Source organism: Ranitomeya imitator, chromosome 1, assembly GCF_032444005.1.
Source record: "Ranitomeya imitator isolate aRanImi1 chromosome 1, aRanImi1.pri, whole genome shotgun sequence".
Classification (NCBI taxonomy): domain Eukaryota; kingdom Metazoa; phylum Chordata; class Amphibia; order Anura; family Dendrobatidae; genus Ranitomeya; species Ranitomeya imitator.
In genome coordinates this window covers 9,125,827-9,143,379 of record NC_091282.1, presented here as the reverse complement: position 1 = coordinate 9,143,379, position 17,553 = coordinate 9,125,827, and the positions used below count along the sequence as shown (strand labels likewise).

Sequence of the window (17,553 nt, the reverse complement as noted above, 5' to 3'; positions counted from 1 at the left end):
TGATACGCGCTCGATACCAGGTGCTTCACCTGCATTCTCTTACAAAGAGCCTCCATTAGGCGAGACATAAATTGGGTCCCTTGATTAGTAAGCATCTCCCTGGGAAATCCTACACGTGAAAAGATAGCCAACAGGGCATCCGCCACCTTATCTGCCCTAGTTGACGACAGAGCTACTGCCTCTGGATACCGGGTAGCGTAGTCTACCACAGTAAGGTTATATCGCATTCCAGAGCTGCTGGGGACGGCCAGCGGGCCTACAATGTCCACCGCGATCCTCTGGAAAGGCTCCTCTATCACTGGTAAAGGGATCAGGGGAGCCTTAATAGCAGGCCCTGCCTTCCCCACTCTCTGACAAGTGATACAGGAACGGCAGTAGTTTGACACATCTGTCCCCATCTTAGGCCAATAGAAGTGTTGAGACAGCCGGGCCTTAGTTTTGCTGATCCCCAAGTGTCCAGCGAGTGGGATCTCATGGGCAATCCGTAACAACTCACCCCGGAATTGCTGCGGGACGACCAGCTGTCTTTCCCTCAACCACTCCTTTTGCAATTTTTGCCGGTACAACCTCTCTCGTTCCCAGAAAACCCTCTCCTTATCAGTCACGGAGGTGGGTGTCTCAGCGAGGTGTCTCAAATTTTCCAGGCTCGCATCTCAGTGCAGAGTAGCCTGGAACTCCTGGCTAGGGGCAGCCAGAAGCGACGTCAGGGTCCCTTCCCGACGGAAACCCTCTTGGACCTTCTCTGGGTCCACCTCTGGTTCAGACACAGTGATGACTGAGGAGGGTCCGGAAGGCAGACAGTTATCTGCGTTCCGGGCACTCTGACTGCGGGTGACAGCAGCTACGTAGGCTGTCTCCCCGGGGATTTCTACAGACCCATCAGCCGGCGCTGCTATGGGCTCTACCTCCCCATCCATCCCCAACACTCCAGGGGCTGTGCTACTTATGGGCCAGTTACCTTCCTCGGTGGCACTGGTCAATTTCATGGCATCACCTTCCTCATGGTTCCCATGCATCTCCCCATTTCCCTCAGCACCATCGCTCGCTCCTGTTAGGCTTCTTTCACACTTCAGTTGTGTGGCGTCAGTTAGGTCCGACATCGTGGCGGATCGACGGATCCGTCAAATTTGGTTGAAAAACGGTTCTAACGGATCCGTTTTTTTGACGGATCAGCTGCCCCGATCCGTTTAAAAAACGGATCCGTTAGAACCGTTGCGACCGTTTTTACATCCGTTGTAACCGTTTTTTGACGGATCCGTTTTTTAAAAGGGGAGGATTTCAATGTGATTGGCTACTGGATACTACTGCAAAACTATATATAGCGTGTATTTACACCACATCTTTGAAAGGTTGTAGAGAAAGTGGCAGAAATGGAAGGAGTCCTGGCGAACATTGCAAAGATCTATGCGGATTTTACTTTTGAGGCAAATCAGTTGGCAGTCAGCGTTCGAGAGAGGGAGGAACAAAGACTGCGCATCCTACGGCAGCGGCGGAAGAGAAGGCTGTGGATCCATCCCATCACAGCACAACGTATGACCCGTGGTGTTTATTCCACGCTTTACATGGAACTAAGCGAAAACCCTCAAAAGTTCTTCAATTATGTGAGGATGAGAGCTGAAAATTTTGAGTTTTTATTGGGCTATGTGGAAGACTGTATACGTAGACGAGACACCCAGATGCGATTCTCAATATCACCAGCAGAGCGTCTCATGGTGACTATTCAGTAAGTAATTTTTTTTTTTTAAATGATTCTCATTCATCAGACTTATAACTGTAATGTTGTTTTTTGAATTTTTTTATTAATTATTGTCTTTTCGTTTTGTTAACAGATTCCTTGCAACTGGAGAGTCGTTCTCATCCCTCCATTTTCAGTATCGACTTGGGATATCCACCATCTCGGGGATCATCAGAGATACCTGCCGGGCATTGTGGGAGTGCCTACAAGCGGAATACATCCCAGAGCCATCACAGGAGAGGTGGCTGGAGATCGCCCAAAATTTTCAGCAAATTTGCCAGTTTCCAAATTGTGTTGGAGCAGTTGATGGAAAGCACATACGGATCGTCAAACCTTCAGGCTCTGGATCACAGTTTTATAACTATAAGAAGTACTTCTCTATTGTGTTGATGGCCATAGCCGATGCACAATGCAAGTTCATCGCTGTTGATATCGGTGCGTATGGACGCGCAAATGATTCACAAATCTTTAAAAATTCACCAATGGGGCGCCGTTTATATGGAGAGACATTTGATTTTCCGCCCCCTAGACCTCTCCCTGGAACCACTAGTCCACCATTACCATTTGTTTGTGTTGGAGATGATGCCTTCCAGCTTTCCCCACACTTGCTGAAACCCTTTGGAAGTAGTGGACTGACCCAGAGGAAAAAAATTTACAATTACCGCTTAACCAGAGCACGAAGAGTAGTGGAATGTGCTTTTGGCATCTTAACTGCCAAATGGAGAGTCCTGCTAACTGCAATTAAACTGCAGACTGAAACTGTCGATGATGTGGTCAAAGCGTGCGTTGTCCTGCACAATTTTGTTTTATCAAAAGAACAAGTTTCCCTGGAGGATAATGTTTCTGAAAGCACCTTACGGGATTACCAAAACCCCACTTTTCGCAGTCCAGTAGCAGTCTCCAGAATGCGGGACAGTTTTGCAGACTACTTCATGTCTCCTGCAGGATCAGTTGACTGGCAGTATGAAATGGTGTAAAAAATTTTTTCTTTTTACACTTGTAAAAATACCATTTTTTGTTTGCTTACAAAATCTTTGTACTTTAATGCAGCATTGTATGTTTTGCAACGGTACCCTTTAAACACTGTTATTGTTACTATTGCCATAACCTTGGTGATTTAAAAACTTTACAAAAAAAAAAAGAGAAAGACAATAAAATTGTTTTTAAACCAAAAAACTGTTTATTTATTTACAGATTCTCATAGTTTGGGGTGGAGATAGTAGCGGAGGGGCTGACAGGGCGGACCACGTCGAGAGTGGGGGACAGGACATCACGGGGAGGAACAGAAGTAGAATGGGTGGTGAAAACATGAGTTTGGGCAGAGAGTTGAGGTGCTGATGTGGTGTGTGGGAGGTATGAAGGTGTTGGTGGGATTGGGAACGGAGAAGTTAAAGGGGAAGAATGGAAGGGGGACGGTAAAAACTGGGAAAGACTAAGGGGGGAAGGAACAAATGACGAAGGAGTAGAATGGACGGGAGGAGGACGGACAGGAGGAGGACGGACGGGAGGATAGACGGTGGATTGAGAGGGGAAAGGTGTTGACACATGAAGGGTAGGTGGAGGGGCATGGGACATCGCCTGCGCTAGAGCAGTGTGGCAGCCTTGCATCACATGCATCTGCAGGTCAGGAGTTAGATTTTCCATGTGCCTGAGGACTGACTGAAAAAAACAGTGCCTTGGTGACTGATTTGCATCTGATTGCATCCTATCCAGACGACTGCTGAGTTCAAGTTTGCTTTTGTTAAGCATATTGTACCCAGCAGACGTTTGCTCACTCAAAAGCTTGATGGCACTGTGAAAGGATGCATTCAGCTGCAAAAAGTCAGGCGCATAGCTCCTTTCCTGACCTCTCTGGCGCTGCCGTCCTGACCACAAAGTTGGTCTAGATGTTGCGGCAGTGGCAGAGGGGTAGGGTAAAGGGAACTCTAACTCATCACCTGCAGCTTCAAGTGACGAAGTCCGCCCTGCTGCTCCAGCGCTGGTGGATGAGGCTGAGGGATCAAACGAAAGGGAAGGTGCAGAAACAGAGGGGTCGACGTGGTCCCCGGTGGCGGACTCTTGAGGGATCGCTCCAGAGGGGTGCAACTCTGATGCAGGCTCCCGAGTGCTGCAGAAAGTGCTGTTAAAGAAGAAGAAAAAAAAAAGTAGTATCTTGATATTACAATTGCCCTTGCTGCCAAAAAAATTGAAGGTTACACATTTTTACAGTTTGACTGAAAATATGTGGTGTTGAATATTTACCTTCTGCTCAGCAGCGTCGACCGGAGGAACGACAGGGCTCTGGCATGTTTGTACCTCTAGATCCACTCGGGGCCCGCATCTCCTTATTAAACTCCCTCTTGAAGCGATCCCTGAGTGACCGCCACCGCACGATAATCCTGTTACCTGGAAAGAGAAAGCAAAAATTGGTTACTATACACCACATTAAATCATGCTAACATAAGGTAATGAAGTGTGAATACTTACGCGCTAGATCCTGGGCCCCAGCATCGAGTTCCTCCCAGTTATCCATAACAGCACTGCACACTTCCTCCCATAGCCGTCGGGTGATTAACTGGTCAGCATGGCGGCGGTCCGACATGTTCCACAGCGGCTCCCGACTTTGTACTGCTTCGATGAGGGTGTTCACATCGATGCCCTCCTCTTCATCATCTTGTTCGGGAGCACGCTGTGAAGCCTAACAAAAAGATAAGAATAAAAAGGGAAAGATTACAACACATGAATTTTACATTTTACTAAACACCAAACCAAAAAGGAACTTACTCTTCGGCGACCGCCGCGATTATCATTCCGACGACTATGGGAGGTGCTTTGAGGAACTCTACGTCGAGCCCCGGATTGTGAAGACTAATTTAAAAAAAAAAAATAAAATTAATAATGTTCTTTGATCGAGGCATATGTATTGTGTGCTGTGCTGAATGTTTGTGTTGGGTGTAGTGCATTGTATGTGAGGATCGGTCTGTTCAAAACTTACACTATGCGCTCCCGCTCCTTGTATTTCTCCACCCTGTCCGTCTCCTTCTGTTAGCCCCTCTGCTTCATATTCCTGTGAATACAGAATAAACACATAAAGGCTTAAAATACAATTGCCATTGTTGCACCAAAATAAAAAATTTATGAAGAAAAAAAATTAACACCTCAGTTTGCTGACGATGTGCTGGGGGGCTCTCAGAAGAAGACATTATGATCCTGCGTCTATCTTGGGTTGGCCGGTCCCTTGCTTGGGTCCTCTTGGTCCCTAGAATCTGTAAGCATAAAGGGAGTTCTAAGCTACTATACAAAAGGATAGATAGATAGATGCAGCTTTCAGGACTTTACACTTACATCTGTTTCCAAAACTTGGGGCTTGCGTATAGCTTGGGTCGGTCGGTCCCTTGCTTGGGTCCTCTTGGTCCCTAGAATCTGCAAGCATAAAGAGAGTTCTAAGCTACTATACAAAAGGATAGATGCAGCTTTCAGGACTTTACACTTACAACTTTTAAAAAAAAATGGGGAGCCTGCTTGTGTACGTCTTGGGTCAGTACCTACTACAGTACCTACAGTGCCAACTTATTTTTGATTTCCCCCACCACAAAAGAAAAAAAAAAATTCTACCGTCAAACTTGATGCACAAGCTGCCAAACCCTCTACCTCCTGTTTCCCCACAAAAAAACCCCCCAAAAAATCCCTTTAAAACAACACCAAAACTACTTAGAACTTGATATGCGCAATGCACATGCTGGTAAAACCCACCTAAACAAAGTTTAACCTTATAAAAAATGTTCCTCATTCGAAATTAAAATACCAATCCCCAAAATTGTTAATTATGATTACCCTACAGTTTGTATTTTCTAAAACCAGATAACATATTCTATAGCAAAGATTTGCATTACACATTTGTATATATAACCTTTACTGCATGTTTACCCAATATTACATTTATCTTGAAATGAGACTACTGACAGTTTTGTGAAATTTTTATTACTATATTTTTTTAAATTTTCTTTTTTTTAGGGTACAGTAGGAGCTACACTGCTCTTTATTTGAAATACAAGTACATTATGGAAAACCACAAAGATGCAGAACACATCACACATCATTTATACACACACACAAAACAAATTTTACACCACAGCTATTCAAAATACCAGCATAGTATGAAAAACATATAAACAGGGCAGGCAGGCACACGCACGCACGCACACACAGCCACCTTCTGTCTGTCCCTCGGCACTCTGCTTCTCTGCCCTGTGTAAGCACAGCGGCCGGAAAGCAGAGTGGTGACGTCACCGCTGTGCTCTGCTTTACGGCTGGCTGGCGCTCACAATGCAGAGAAGCACAGCACGGGGACAGACAGCGGAATTTACCTTTTTTTTTTTACTTTTACACTGGTAACCAGGGTAAACATCGGGTTACTAAGCGCGGCTCTGCAGTTAGTTACCCGATGTTTACCCTGGTTACCGGCATCGTTGGTCGCTGGAGAGCGGTCTGTGTGACAGCTCTCCAGCAACCAAACAGCGACGCTGCAGCGATCCGGATCGTTGTCGGTATCGCTGCAGCGTGTGACGGTACCTTTAGTAAATACATCAAAAATCAACATTAACCAATATGGCATTGACAAATGCACATGCAACCAACAAGATGCACACAAACATACCTGCAAGCAGAGTCATAACGCAAGCATAACACATGAACAGGCGTAATATTGACGAAGGCATAATAAGGTGCAGGCACATGAACACATACATACAAAAGCACACAGCAGTACAAAAATACACACACACACCCACACACACACACACACACACGGCCATCAGTCCTCCGGCTGGAGCTTGATGTCTTCACAGTGGCAGGCCTCGGGGTGGATCTGGACTGTAGCAGGGCACTGGCTGTTGCAGGACGACGGCAGGCCTCAGGTTGGATTCAGGTTTTAAAAGCTCTTGCTGTACTCAGTACGTCATACACAAATACACACACACACACACACACACACACACACACACACACACACACACACGCTGGATGTCAGTACTCACATGGCTGTCTCAGGCAGGGTCTGGCTGGCACGGCCTCTCTGGCTGGCTGGCAGGGCCTCTCTGGCTGGCTGGCAGGGCCTGGCTGGCAAGGTCTTGCTTGCAGGGTCTGGCAGTGTGTCTCTGGCTGGCAGGGCCTCTCTGGCTGGCAGGGCCTCTCTGGCTGGCTGGCAAGGTCTTGCTGGCAGGGTCTGGCTGGGTCTCTCTTGCATTGAAGGGTCTGTCTTGCTGGCTGGTACATTTGGGAATGACCTGTCCTTATATAGTTTTTGGGTTGTCTGGGCAAAGTATCCACTTTTTGGAGCATGCTCAATCAAAAAAAGCGGATTGAGGCGACGGATCCGCCAAAAAGCGGATCGCGACGGATCCGTCGCCCATAGGCGCCCATTCTAAAAAAAAAGGCGGACACGACGGATCCGCCGCGGTCCGCCTTTTCGGCGGCGCCAAAAAACGTTACAAAGTCCGTCAATGTCTAGACAACGTCCGCCAAATATCGACGGATCCGTCGCATGGCGGATGGAACGGACGGCCATCCGCCACAATCCGTCTCTAATGCAAGTCAATGGGAAAATAGCGGATCCGCCAAAAAAAAAAGGCGGATCCGCCATTTCACGAAAATGGCGGTTTTTGACTGACGCCGAAAGACTGAAGTGTGAAAGAGGCCTTAGGGGTTCCTTAGCCATCTCACCCCACTGAGTGACATGGCGTTGTTCCGAGGTTCTCCCTGCCTGCAGACTCCTGGATCAGGGTCATAGGGTCCTGCAGGGAAGTGGCTTGTCAGTGCCTGCTGAGAGCAGGTGCTGAGAAGCCTCCTGCACTGTCTGTCAGATCTCTGATATGATACGGTGCTATGCAAAGTGTCAGATCAGCGATCTGACTTTATACAGTGATGTCCCACTCTGGGACAAAGTAAGAAAGAAAAAAAATATATACTGTGTAAAAATATTTTTTTTTAATTCCTAAATAAAAAAAATAAATATTGTTTCAATAAATACATTTCTTTATGTAAATAAAAAACAATAAATGTACACATTTAGTATCGCTGCGTCCGTAATGACCCGACCTATAAAACTGTCCCACTAGTTAACCCCTTCAGTGAACATTGTAAAAAAATTAAAAATAAGAGGCAAAAAACAACGCTTTATCATCATAAATAGTGGAATAACATGCAATCAAAAAGGCGGATATAAATAACCATGGTACCGCTGAAAACACCAACTTGTCCCGCAAAAAAACGAGCCGCCATACAGCATCATCAGCGAAAAAATAAAAAAGTTATAGCCCTCAGAATAAAGCGATGCAAAAAAATTTTTTTTTAGATAAAATAGATTTTATTGTATAAAAGCGCCAAAATATAAAAAAATGATATAAATGAGGTATCGCTGTAATCGTACTGACCCGAAGAATAAAACTGCTTTATCCATTTTACCAAACATAGAACGGTATAAACGCCCTCACCCCAAAAATTTCATGAATAGCTGTTTTTTGTTCATTCTGCCTCCCAAAAATCGTAATAAAAAGCGATCAAAAAATGTCACATGCCCGAAAATGGTACCAATAAAAATGACAACTCGTGCCGCAAAAAACAAGACTTCACATGACTCTGTGGGCCAAAATATGGAAAAATTATAGCTCCCAAAAAGTGGTGATGCCAAAACTATTTTTTGCAATAAAAAGCGTCTTTTAGGCTAGTTTCACATTTGCGTTAGAATCCGAAGCGTTTAATCCGCATCCGCAAGTGCAGGAAAAACGTATATAAACACGTACAAACGCGGCGTTTTTTTAACGCCTGCGGTTAAAAAAAAGCCGCGTTTGTACGCTTTTCTATGCGTTTTTGCCTGCGTTTGCGTTTTTGGTGCACATGGTGACAAATTTTACATGAGAAAAATCTAGACAACCAGACTCCGCCAATGTGACTACAGAGGGCGTGTATTATGGGATTTCTTTATATAGACCCTTGAACAGCTGTAATCTTCATATTTTGCTCCTGTGTCATGATGGATCTTCGCATGGAGAGCTTTTATTTCAACCTGGATTTAAGCATCAAGCTGTTTCTTGCCTGTGCGTTTACTTGGGAGCAAGACCGAAATCACGAAAGATTGAGAAGGAGACGGCGTAGGTGTTTTTGGAGACACCCCATTATTGAATTACGTGAGAGACGTGGAGCCTATCACACATTGTATGGCGAGCTTAATGCCAACCCGGAGAAAATCCAAGAATATACAAGGATGTCGCAAGACTCAATCCGGGATTTGCTTGCTTGTGTCCAAGGAGCCATACGGAGACAGGAGACCCAGCTCCGTAGAGCGATTCCACCCGAGGAACGTCTGCTGGTTACATTAAGGTACGTTACAAATCTAAACCAATGGCAGTGCAAATTTTGGGTGTACTGACATGTATTTTTTGATATTTCCCTTTGTCTTTAGCATAACAACACCATAAATAGAATTGATTGTAATTTCTTTTTATTTATTTTCTTCCAGATTTCTGGCAACCGGAGAGAGTTTATCATCTCTCCACTTCCAATACCGGCTTGGAATATCCACCCTGTCCGGAATAGTTGCGGACACCTGCCGGGCTTTGTGGAATGTACTCCGGGATGAGTTTATACCTCTACCCACCTGGGACATGTGGCTTGAAATTGCAGAAAAATTCTGGAGTGTGTGTGATTTCCCCAACTGTTTAGGAGCGGTGGATGGAAAGCACATCCGCATTATCAAACCAGCCAGAACAGGATCGGAGTATTTCAATTGCAAAAAATATTTTTCTGTTGTGCTCATGGTAATAGCTGATGTGGACTGTCGCTTCATCGCCGTGGACATTGGAGCTTTTGGCCGTGGCAACGATTCCCAGACTTTCAAGAACTCGGATATGGGCCACCGTGTATGGCAAACATTTTAATTTTCCACGGCCACAACCTCTCCCCAACACTCAAGGTCCACCGATGCCTTTTGTTATGGTTGGGGATGAGGCCTTTCAGATGTGTGAAAATGTACTGAAGCCATATTCCAGTCGGGAAGGATCTTTAACTACAGACTGACCAGGGCCCGAAGAACTGTAGAGTGTACCTTTGGGATTCTAGTCTCAAAATGGCGCATTCTTGCATCAGCCATAAATCTAAAAATGGAGACAGTCGATGAGGTGATCAAAGCCTGTGTGGTTCTCCACAATTACATAATGGCTAAGGAGTGACCCAACATTGAACTGGATGAACCAGTTGCACACCCACTGCCCGATTACCAGCATCACCCGCTGCGGTCAACAGCTGAAGTTGGCCACACGCGGGACCAATTTGCCGCCTTTTTTGATTCGGATATTGGACGTGTGTCATGGCAGGACAATGTTGTGTAAATGTCCTGTTGAGATTTTATCTGTACCAGTTATTTTCTTACTTGTTACTAATGTTTCTCGTTAATAAACTTTATATTTTGGTGTCTTGACCGTGTCTCATATGTATTTCCTCTACAAACCGAGGTTGTCCTCACACTAGCAGTATTTGGATCTGTATTTAATATCAGTATTTGTAATCCTAAACCAGGAGTGGGTGATAAAAGCTGAGGTGCTAGATATGCTAATATTATAATTTTCCTCTAATTGTTCCACTCATGGTTTTGGCTTACAAATACTGATATTAAATACAGACCAAATACTGCTAGTGTGAGGACAGCCATGTTGCCTTAAGCTTGGTGACGTCATTGCGTCCTGATTCTGTTCTGCTATGCAGTATCCATTGGACACAGACTGAAGAGACAATGACTGTCATACAAAACAGATCTATACTCATCAAGTCAGGTGTCAGAAATAATGAATTCATGATGCACATATAACAGCCTCATGAATTCACTATTTCTGACACCTGTGCAGGTGAGCATAGATATGCCGTGTGACCACCATCGTCCCTTCACTTTGTGTGTAATAGATTATGTACACAGAAGAGAAAATGGAGGTTATACACGGCAGTTCTCTACTCACCAGGTCAGGTTTTGGACACCTGACCTGTTGAGTATAGTTCTGCATTGTATTTCCACCATTTTCTCTTCAGTCTGCAACACTAGTCACAGACTAAGCAGAAGGAAGAGATTATGGAGAAAATACATGTATAAATGTTTTGGTTCACCTCATAGCTCTATTCTAAAGACACAAAAAGTGTTGTACTTGCTAACTACTGGAGCTATGATGTGGCCAAAAAATAAAGTGTGCGGCGCAGTGTTTTATTTGGCGCACGGTGTGTGTTGCCAGCGGCGAAAGACACAATTAACCAAACATAATTGGGGCAAAAACTTGTATTTATTTTAGAACAACAAAAATATTTATTTAACTGCGCCTGCTTGGGGTAGAGTGATGGAAACAGGGGGTGTGAAGCTGTGAGGGCTGGCTAAGTGTGGACGACGCAGGGGTGGCAGGAGAAAGGGCAATGAAACTTGTGGGGTCTGGTAGTTCGGGGATGGGGCTTGACACATGAGAGGGCTGAGACACACTGGAAGGGTGAGACCCGACATTACAGACACACTGAGAGGTGAGGGGGGAGGAATACTAAGTGTACGCTGTTTTTTATTTTTTCTCCCTTTCTGGGATTGCCGGGTTCTGGTAAGCCTCGGTGGGCTCATATGTCGTGGCATGGTCGTGGTTGATGACCCGTCAGGGTCCGGCTGCACTGTGCCAGAGTCCATAGTGCTCGTAGAACGTGCAGCCATGCCAGAGTCCATAGTGCTCGTAGAGCGTGCAGCCGTGCCAGAGTCCATAGTGCTCGTAGAGCGTGCAGCCGTGCCAGAGTCCATAGTGCTAGTAGAGCGTGCAGCCGTGCCAGAGTCCATAGTGCTCGTAGAGCGTGCAGCCGTGCCAGAGTCCATAGTGCTCGTAGAGCATGCAGCCGTGCCACAGTCCATAGTGCTCGTAGAGCGTGCAGCCGTGCCAGAGTCCATAGTGCTCGTAGAGCGTGCAGCCATGCCAGAGTCCATAGTGCTCGTAGAGCGTGCAGGCGTGCCAGAGTCCATAGTGCTCGTAGAGCATGCAGCCGTGCCAGAGTCCATAGTGCTCGTAGAGCGTGCAGCCGTGCCAGAGTCCATAGTGCTCGTAGAGGGTGCAGCCGTGCCAGAGTCCATAGTGCTCGTAGAGCGTGCAGGCGTGCCAGAGTCCATAGTGCTCGTAGAGCATGCAGCCGTGCCAGAGTCCATAGTGCTCGTAGAGCGTGCAGCCGTGCCAGAGTCCATAGTGCTCGTAGAGGGTGCAGCCATGCCAGAGTCCATAGTGCTCGTAGAGCGTGCAGCTGTGCCAGAGTCCATAGTGCTCGTAGAGCGTGCAGCCGTGCCAGAGTCCATAGTGCTCGTAGAGCGTGCAGCTGTGCCAGAGTCCATAGTGCTCGTAGAGTGTGCAGCCGTGCCAGAGTCCATAGTGCTTGTAGAGCGTGCAGCCATGCCAGAGTCCATAGTGCTCATAGAGGGTGCAGCCGTGCCAGAGTCCATAGTGCTCGTAGAGCGTGCAGCCGTGCCAGAGTCCATAGTGCTCGTAGAGCGGAAGGCCATGCCAGAGTCCATAGCGCTTGTAGAGAGGAAGGCCATGCCTGGGTCCTGCTGCATCGTGGTGGCGGTACGGAAGGCCATGCCAGGGTCCTGCTGCATCGTGGTGGTGGCGGTATGGAAGGCCATGCCAGGGTCCTGCTGCATTGTGGTGGAGGCGGTACAGAAGGCCATGCCAGGGTCCTGCTGCATCGTGGTGGTGGCGGTACAGAAGGCCATGCCAGGGTCCTGCTGCATTGTGGTGGAGGCGGTACGGAAGGTCATGCCAGGGTCCAGCTGCATCGTGGTGGTGGTGGTGGTACGGAAGGCCATGCCAGAGTCCTGCTGGATCGTGGTGGTGGTGGTACAGAAGGCCATGCCAGGGTCCTGCTGCTGCATCGTGGTGGTGGCGGTACGGAAGTCCATGCCAGGGTCCTGCTGCTGCATCGTGGTGTCAGTGAAGGAGGTCCAAGCAGGAGCAGCGGTTGTCACGGTGGTGGCGGTGGGCTGTCCTACAGCATTCGGCATGGTGGTGGTGCTGTACTGGTGTCCGGCAGTGCTAGGAATAGAGGTAGCCGTGCAGTGGGATGCAGCAGAGGTCAGTATTGAGGTTAATCGTGACAGTGAAGGCACAGGTGGATATGCCGCCACTGTCTGCTGAAAATACCGATACTGCTGCATAGCCTGCACGTAAGCTGCATTGCAGGCCTGCATGACGCTAAGCTGGAGATCAGGAGTAACGTGTTCCGACCTGCCCTGTTCAGTTTGGTTAAAGAAATGATGTGCTGACCTCTGGAGGTCGGCTTTTACTTGGTCAAGGCTTTTGGTGACTTCCTGGATACGTGTATTCATGTGGCTAAGGGAAATATGCATTCGGTCACCCAAAGCCTTGAGTCCTTCGTGAAAAACCAAGCTCAAGTGCAAAAACTCAGGCATGAGGGACCTGCTGCTGCCGGGAGGAGCCCAAAAAAAAAGAGGCAGAGGACTGGGAAAGGGGAACACCTGATGGACCAGCTTCCTGGTCTCCAGTTAGTGTGGCAGGCCCACTTGCTGCAGCGCTGCTGGAAGGCTTGGACGGGTCCGTGGCTCTCTGATGAAGGACCACTCCAGAACCTGGGCCAACAGTGCTGCTCCATGTGCTGTGAAAAAAGGAAAAAAAAATTAATACTAAACATTTACTAAACGCCAACTCCTGTGGAATAGAAACATACAGATTATGGCAATACAATACAACCTAATACACCAAAAAAATACTTACGTTCTCTGGGCAAGGACCGGTCTTAAAAATGCCAGAACGCGATGGTATTTGTTCTTTCGAATCCTTGCTCCTGAACCACTGGGAACACGGCTCTCTTGACGCAGGTCTTTGTTGAAGTGGTCCTTCATCGAAAGCCAACGTGTTTTGACTTTCTGCACTGTTGAAAAAACAAAAAGTGATGGTTACACGATGTACTTTTGGCCGTGCTCACACATCTGTGTGTGATGAGAGAAACTCCTGAGAGTTTCTCTCATCACACACAGTTGTGTGATCCCAGCCAAGGTCTCTGCTGATTCACGCTGCATTCTAATACTTACAAAATGCATTTCGGACCCGAGGCGGGGCGTTGTCCCAGCCATCCCACATCTCTTTGGCCACCTCATTCCATAGGCGCCGGATCGTCACGTCCGAGTGCTGTGGAACACACTCCCGTTGTGGGACACCCGGGTCCACCACAACGGGACTCGCTCCTGGACCAGGGAGATGAGGAGGTAATTTTCTATGAGGTCTTCATCCCGTTCTGGAACCTAAAAATTAAATAAAGACATTAATGTTGGATACATTAACATAAGGAAAAGAAAGAAAACAGATGATGAGAAATGGCATGAATAAGGAAAGTCAAGATACAAAAGGAGTGCAGAAGACAAATGTAAAGAAAGGAAGATTCAAGAGTACTAAAGTGAGGATACAGTAAACGGTCAGCCAGGTATACTTACACGCTGCCGCCTTGCCACCCGACCGTGACCCCGCTGCTCCTGCCCAGCCTCTGCCGCAGTAGAAGTGCTCTAAAAAAATGAAAAAAAAATTGTCATATGTGTAGATGTGACAGTGAATACTCACCAATCTGACGAGGTGAGTATTCACTTCACTGACATGTGCGACTTCAGAAGGTCGCGTGACCCCGTTGCTCCTCATCAGAAGAAGAAGACATTCTGATGCATGCAGAAAGAAAGAAATGTCAGAAATCCGGACCTGTAGAGACAGAAAATAGAAAATAAAGGCATTGGCTTTGATATACTCACATTGTTCTGAGTGTAGATTCCTCCAAGTTGCTTTCCTCTGTGTGGTCTGCTTCCCAGTCTGCTGTGTAGTGACCTGGCAATGCCCACTCCCTCCCTTTATCCCCTTGTATGTGGGGGGTGGCTAATCAGTGTCTAGACATGTTTTTCTCTGGTGCAACGCATGCGTTCACGAATGCAAGCAAACGCATGTGCTTGCTGCCACATGCGTTCACATCGACAGCAATGCATTTTTTTGGCGCATTTGTGCCGCTAACAACCGCATACGTTTCTAGGCGGCTAATTGACGCCTACAAAATTACTACATGTAGCGTTTACCGCGCCAAACAGCAGACGACGAAACGACGCATGCGTCGTCAAACGCGGCCAAACGCAACCGATCGCAGACGCACGCGTCCCTAATGTTAAGTATAGGAATACACAACGCATGCGGATTACTGCGGATGGAACGCTGCGGACACAACGGCAAATGTGAAACCGGCCTTAGTGTGTGACGGCTGCCAATCATAAAACCCGCTATAAATAGTAAGTCAAACCCCCCTTCATCACCCCCTTAGTTAGTGAAAAATAATAAAACAATAAAAAATGTATTTATTTCCATTTTCCTGTTAGGGTTGGGGCTAAAGTTAGGGTTAAGGACAAATTGGTCAACAACTTTTGGGGTCCAATTTCTCCTGTTACGCTAGGTTCAGATTGCCTTAGGGCAGTCCGTTTAGCGCTAAGCGCTAGCAGATTGCGCTAATGCAATGACTTTTTCAGGGTCGCGTTTAACGTCCCCGCTAGCACAGATCCCCGATCTGCGAGCGCGGGGAACGGACCCGGGGCGCGCCGTGGACACTGCAAGCAGCGTCTGAGGCGCGCCACAAAACACCGGCACATTGCTAGCGCGTGCCGAAAATGGCACACGCTAGCGATGCGCGTTCCCATTGCTGGCAATGGGCGCGCTAACAGACACGTTGCACGGCGTTTATTTCGCCATGCAACGCTGTTCGTTAGCGCGGTCCCATTAATGCAATCTGAACCTAGCCGGGTAAGGGTAATTGTGAAAATAAAAAATTGGGGGCGAAAAGATCATTTTGTGAACAAAATATGATTTTTTTACTTTTACGGCTCTACATTAGAAACTTCTGTTCCTTAGGGGGTCTACTTTCCAAAATGGTGTCACTTGTGGGGGGTTTCAATGTTTAGGCACATCAGGGGCTCTGCAAACGCAACATGGCGTCCCATCTCAATTCCTCCAAGTCTGCATTGAAAAGTCAAACAGTGCTTCTTCCCTTCCGAGCTCTGCCATGCGCCCAAACAGTGGTTTACCCCCACATATGGGGTATCAGCGTACTCAGGACAAATTGCACAACAACTTTTGGGGTCCATTTTTTTCCTGTTACCCTTGGGGAAAATAAAACAAATTGTATCTGAAGTAAATTTTTTGTGAAAAAAAAAAAAAGTTAAAAATTCCTGTGAAACACCTGAAGGGTTAATAAACTTCTTGAATGTGGTTTTGAGCACCTTGAGGGGTGCAGTTTTTAGAATGGTGTCACTTTTTGGTATATTCTATCATATAGACCCTTCAAAGTGACTTCAAATGTGACGTGGTCCCTAAAAAAAAAAAAATGGTGTTGTAAAAATGAGAAATCGCTGGTCAATATTTGACCCTTATGACTTGTATCCAAAAGGACATTCTTCTAGAAGCTTTGTGGTTTGTCAATATTCCTTTTTGCAAATTCCAGTCCGCCATGTTGTCAGTCACTACGTGGTTGTGTCTCCACAGATGGATCCAGGAGGAGGAATCCCCCAGAGAGATGTCCCCGTCCTCTGTATCCCCAGGACTGTCCGGCGGAGAATCACAACATCCCGGAGGATCATCAGGTAGCCGGCGCTGAGCCCTGTACACGATCTGTATAGGAGGGGTGTGGACGTTTTGTGTGCTTTCAGTCATATATGTGGCAATTTGCTGATTTCTCTTGTGGATTTGTCCACTATTTTGTACTGAGTTGTTGTGTCTGATACATCAGGGGGACGATCTGAGCGATGTAAAAGCAGAGGTTGACGTAGAAGAGAGGCTGCGGCTTGGTCCGCCATGTAGGAGTGAAGCGGAGAGCATTTTATCAGCTGTCGCCACAGGTATGTAGCACTGAATTTATAAGGTGAGTCCGGAGGTTTCTACAATATGGAGGACTTCTCTCTTTGGAGATTTCTCCCTGCACAGTCCCTGGAGCCTGTTGTGAAAGTTCTCTGTGCGCTCCACCATGATGGGGCCGACTTCAGCTCCAAATCAGCTCCCTTCTTAATGTAACCAAGCACTGGCTTTGTTCCTTTTTTTTCTGCGTTTTTTTCACTGTAAAAACGCAAAAAAACGCATACATTAAGCATGCTATTATTAGAATGCAATCTGCAATTTTTGTGCACATGTTGCGTTTTTTTCCGCAGCGGAATCGCATTCCGGATTAAACGCAGCATGTTCATTCTTTGTGTTGCTTATTCGCGGGGATTTCGCACACATAGGAGTGGATTGATCCGCTGTGCCCACCATGCGGGAAGTAAGCGGATCATGTGCGGTTGGTACCCAGGGTGGAGGAGAGGAGACTCCTCCAGGCTTTAGGAACCATATAATTGTTAAAATAAAGAATTAAAATAATAAATCGTGATCTTCTCACCTTCCGGCGTCCCCCGCAGTCTTCCCGCTCCTCGTGATGCTCCCGTTCCTAGCGATGCTTTGCGGTAATAACCTGTGATGACGTTGTGGTCTCGCGTGATGCTACGTCATCTGGGCTCATTGTCGCGAGGCACTACTGGGACCAGAGCGTCACGAGGAGCGGGAAGACTGCGGGGGACGCCGGAAGGTGAGAAGATCACAATTTTTTTTAATTATTTTTAACATTAGATCTGATTCTATTGATTCTGCGTAGGAAGCATCAATAGTAAAAAGTTGCTCACACTTGTCAAACACTATGATTGTGTGACCAACCTGTCAATCAGTTTTCCAAGTGATTCTAAGATCGCTAGGAAAACGCTAGTGTTTAACGGGAAAACGCAT

The 17,553-nt window shown here is 46.9% G+C and overlaps 1 protein-coding gene across 1 annotated transcript in view; it reads left to right on the top strand.

Annotated features, from left to right (window-relative positions):
* Positions 1–17,553, top strand: part of LOC138657451 (oocyte zinc finger protein XlCOF22-like) — an 86,533-nt gene that overhangs the window by 37,592 nt on the left and 31,388 nt on the right. The window contains exons 5-6 of the mRNA XM_069745246.1: positions 16,288–16,385; positions 16,532–16,640. Of these exons, the coding sequence (XP_069601347.1) occupies positions 16,288–16,385; positions 16,532–16,640 (207 nt within the window). The remainder of the gene's footprint in view (positions 1–16,287; positions 16,386–16,531; positions 16,641–17,553) is intronic.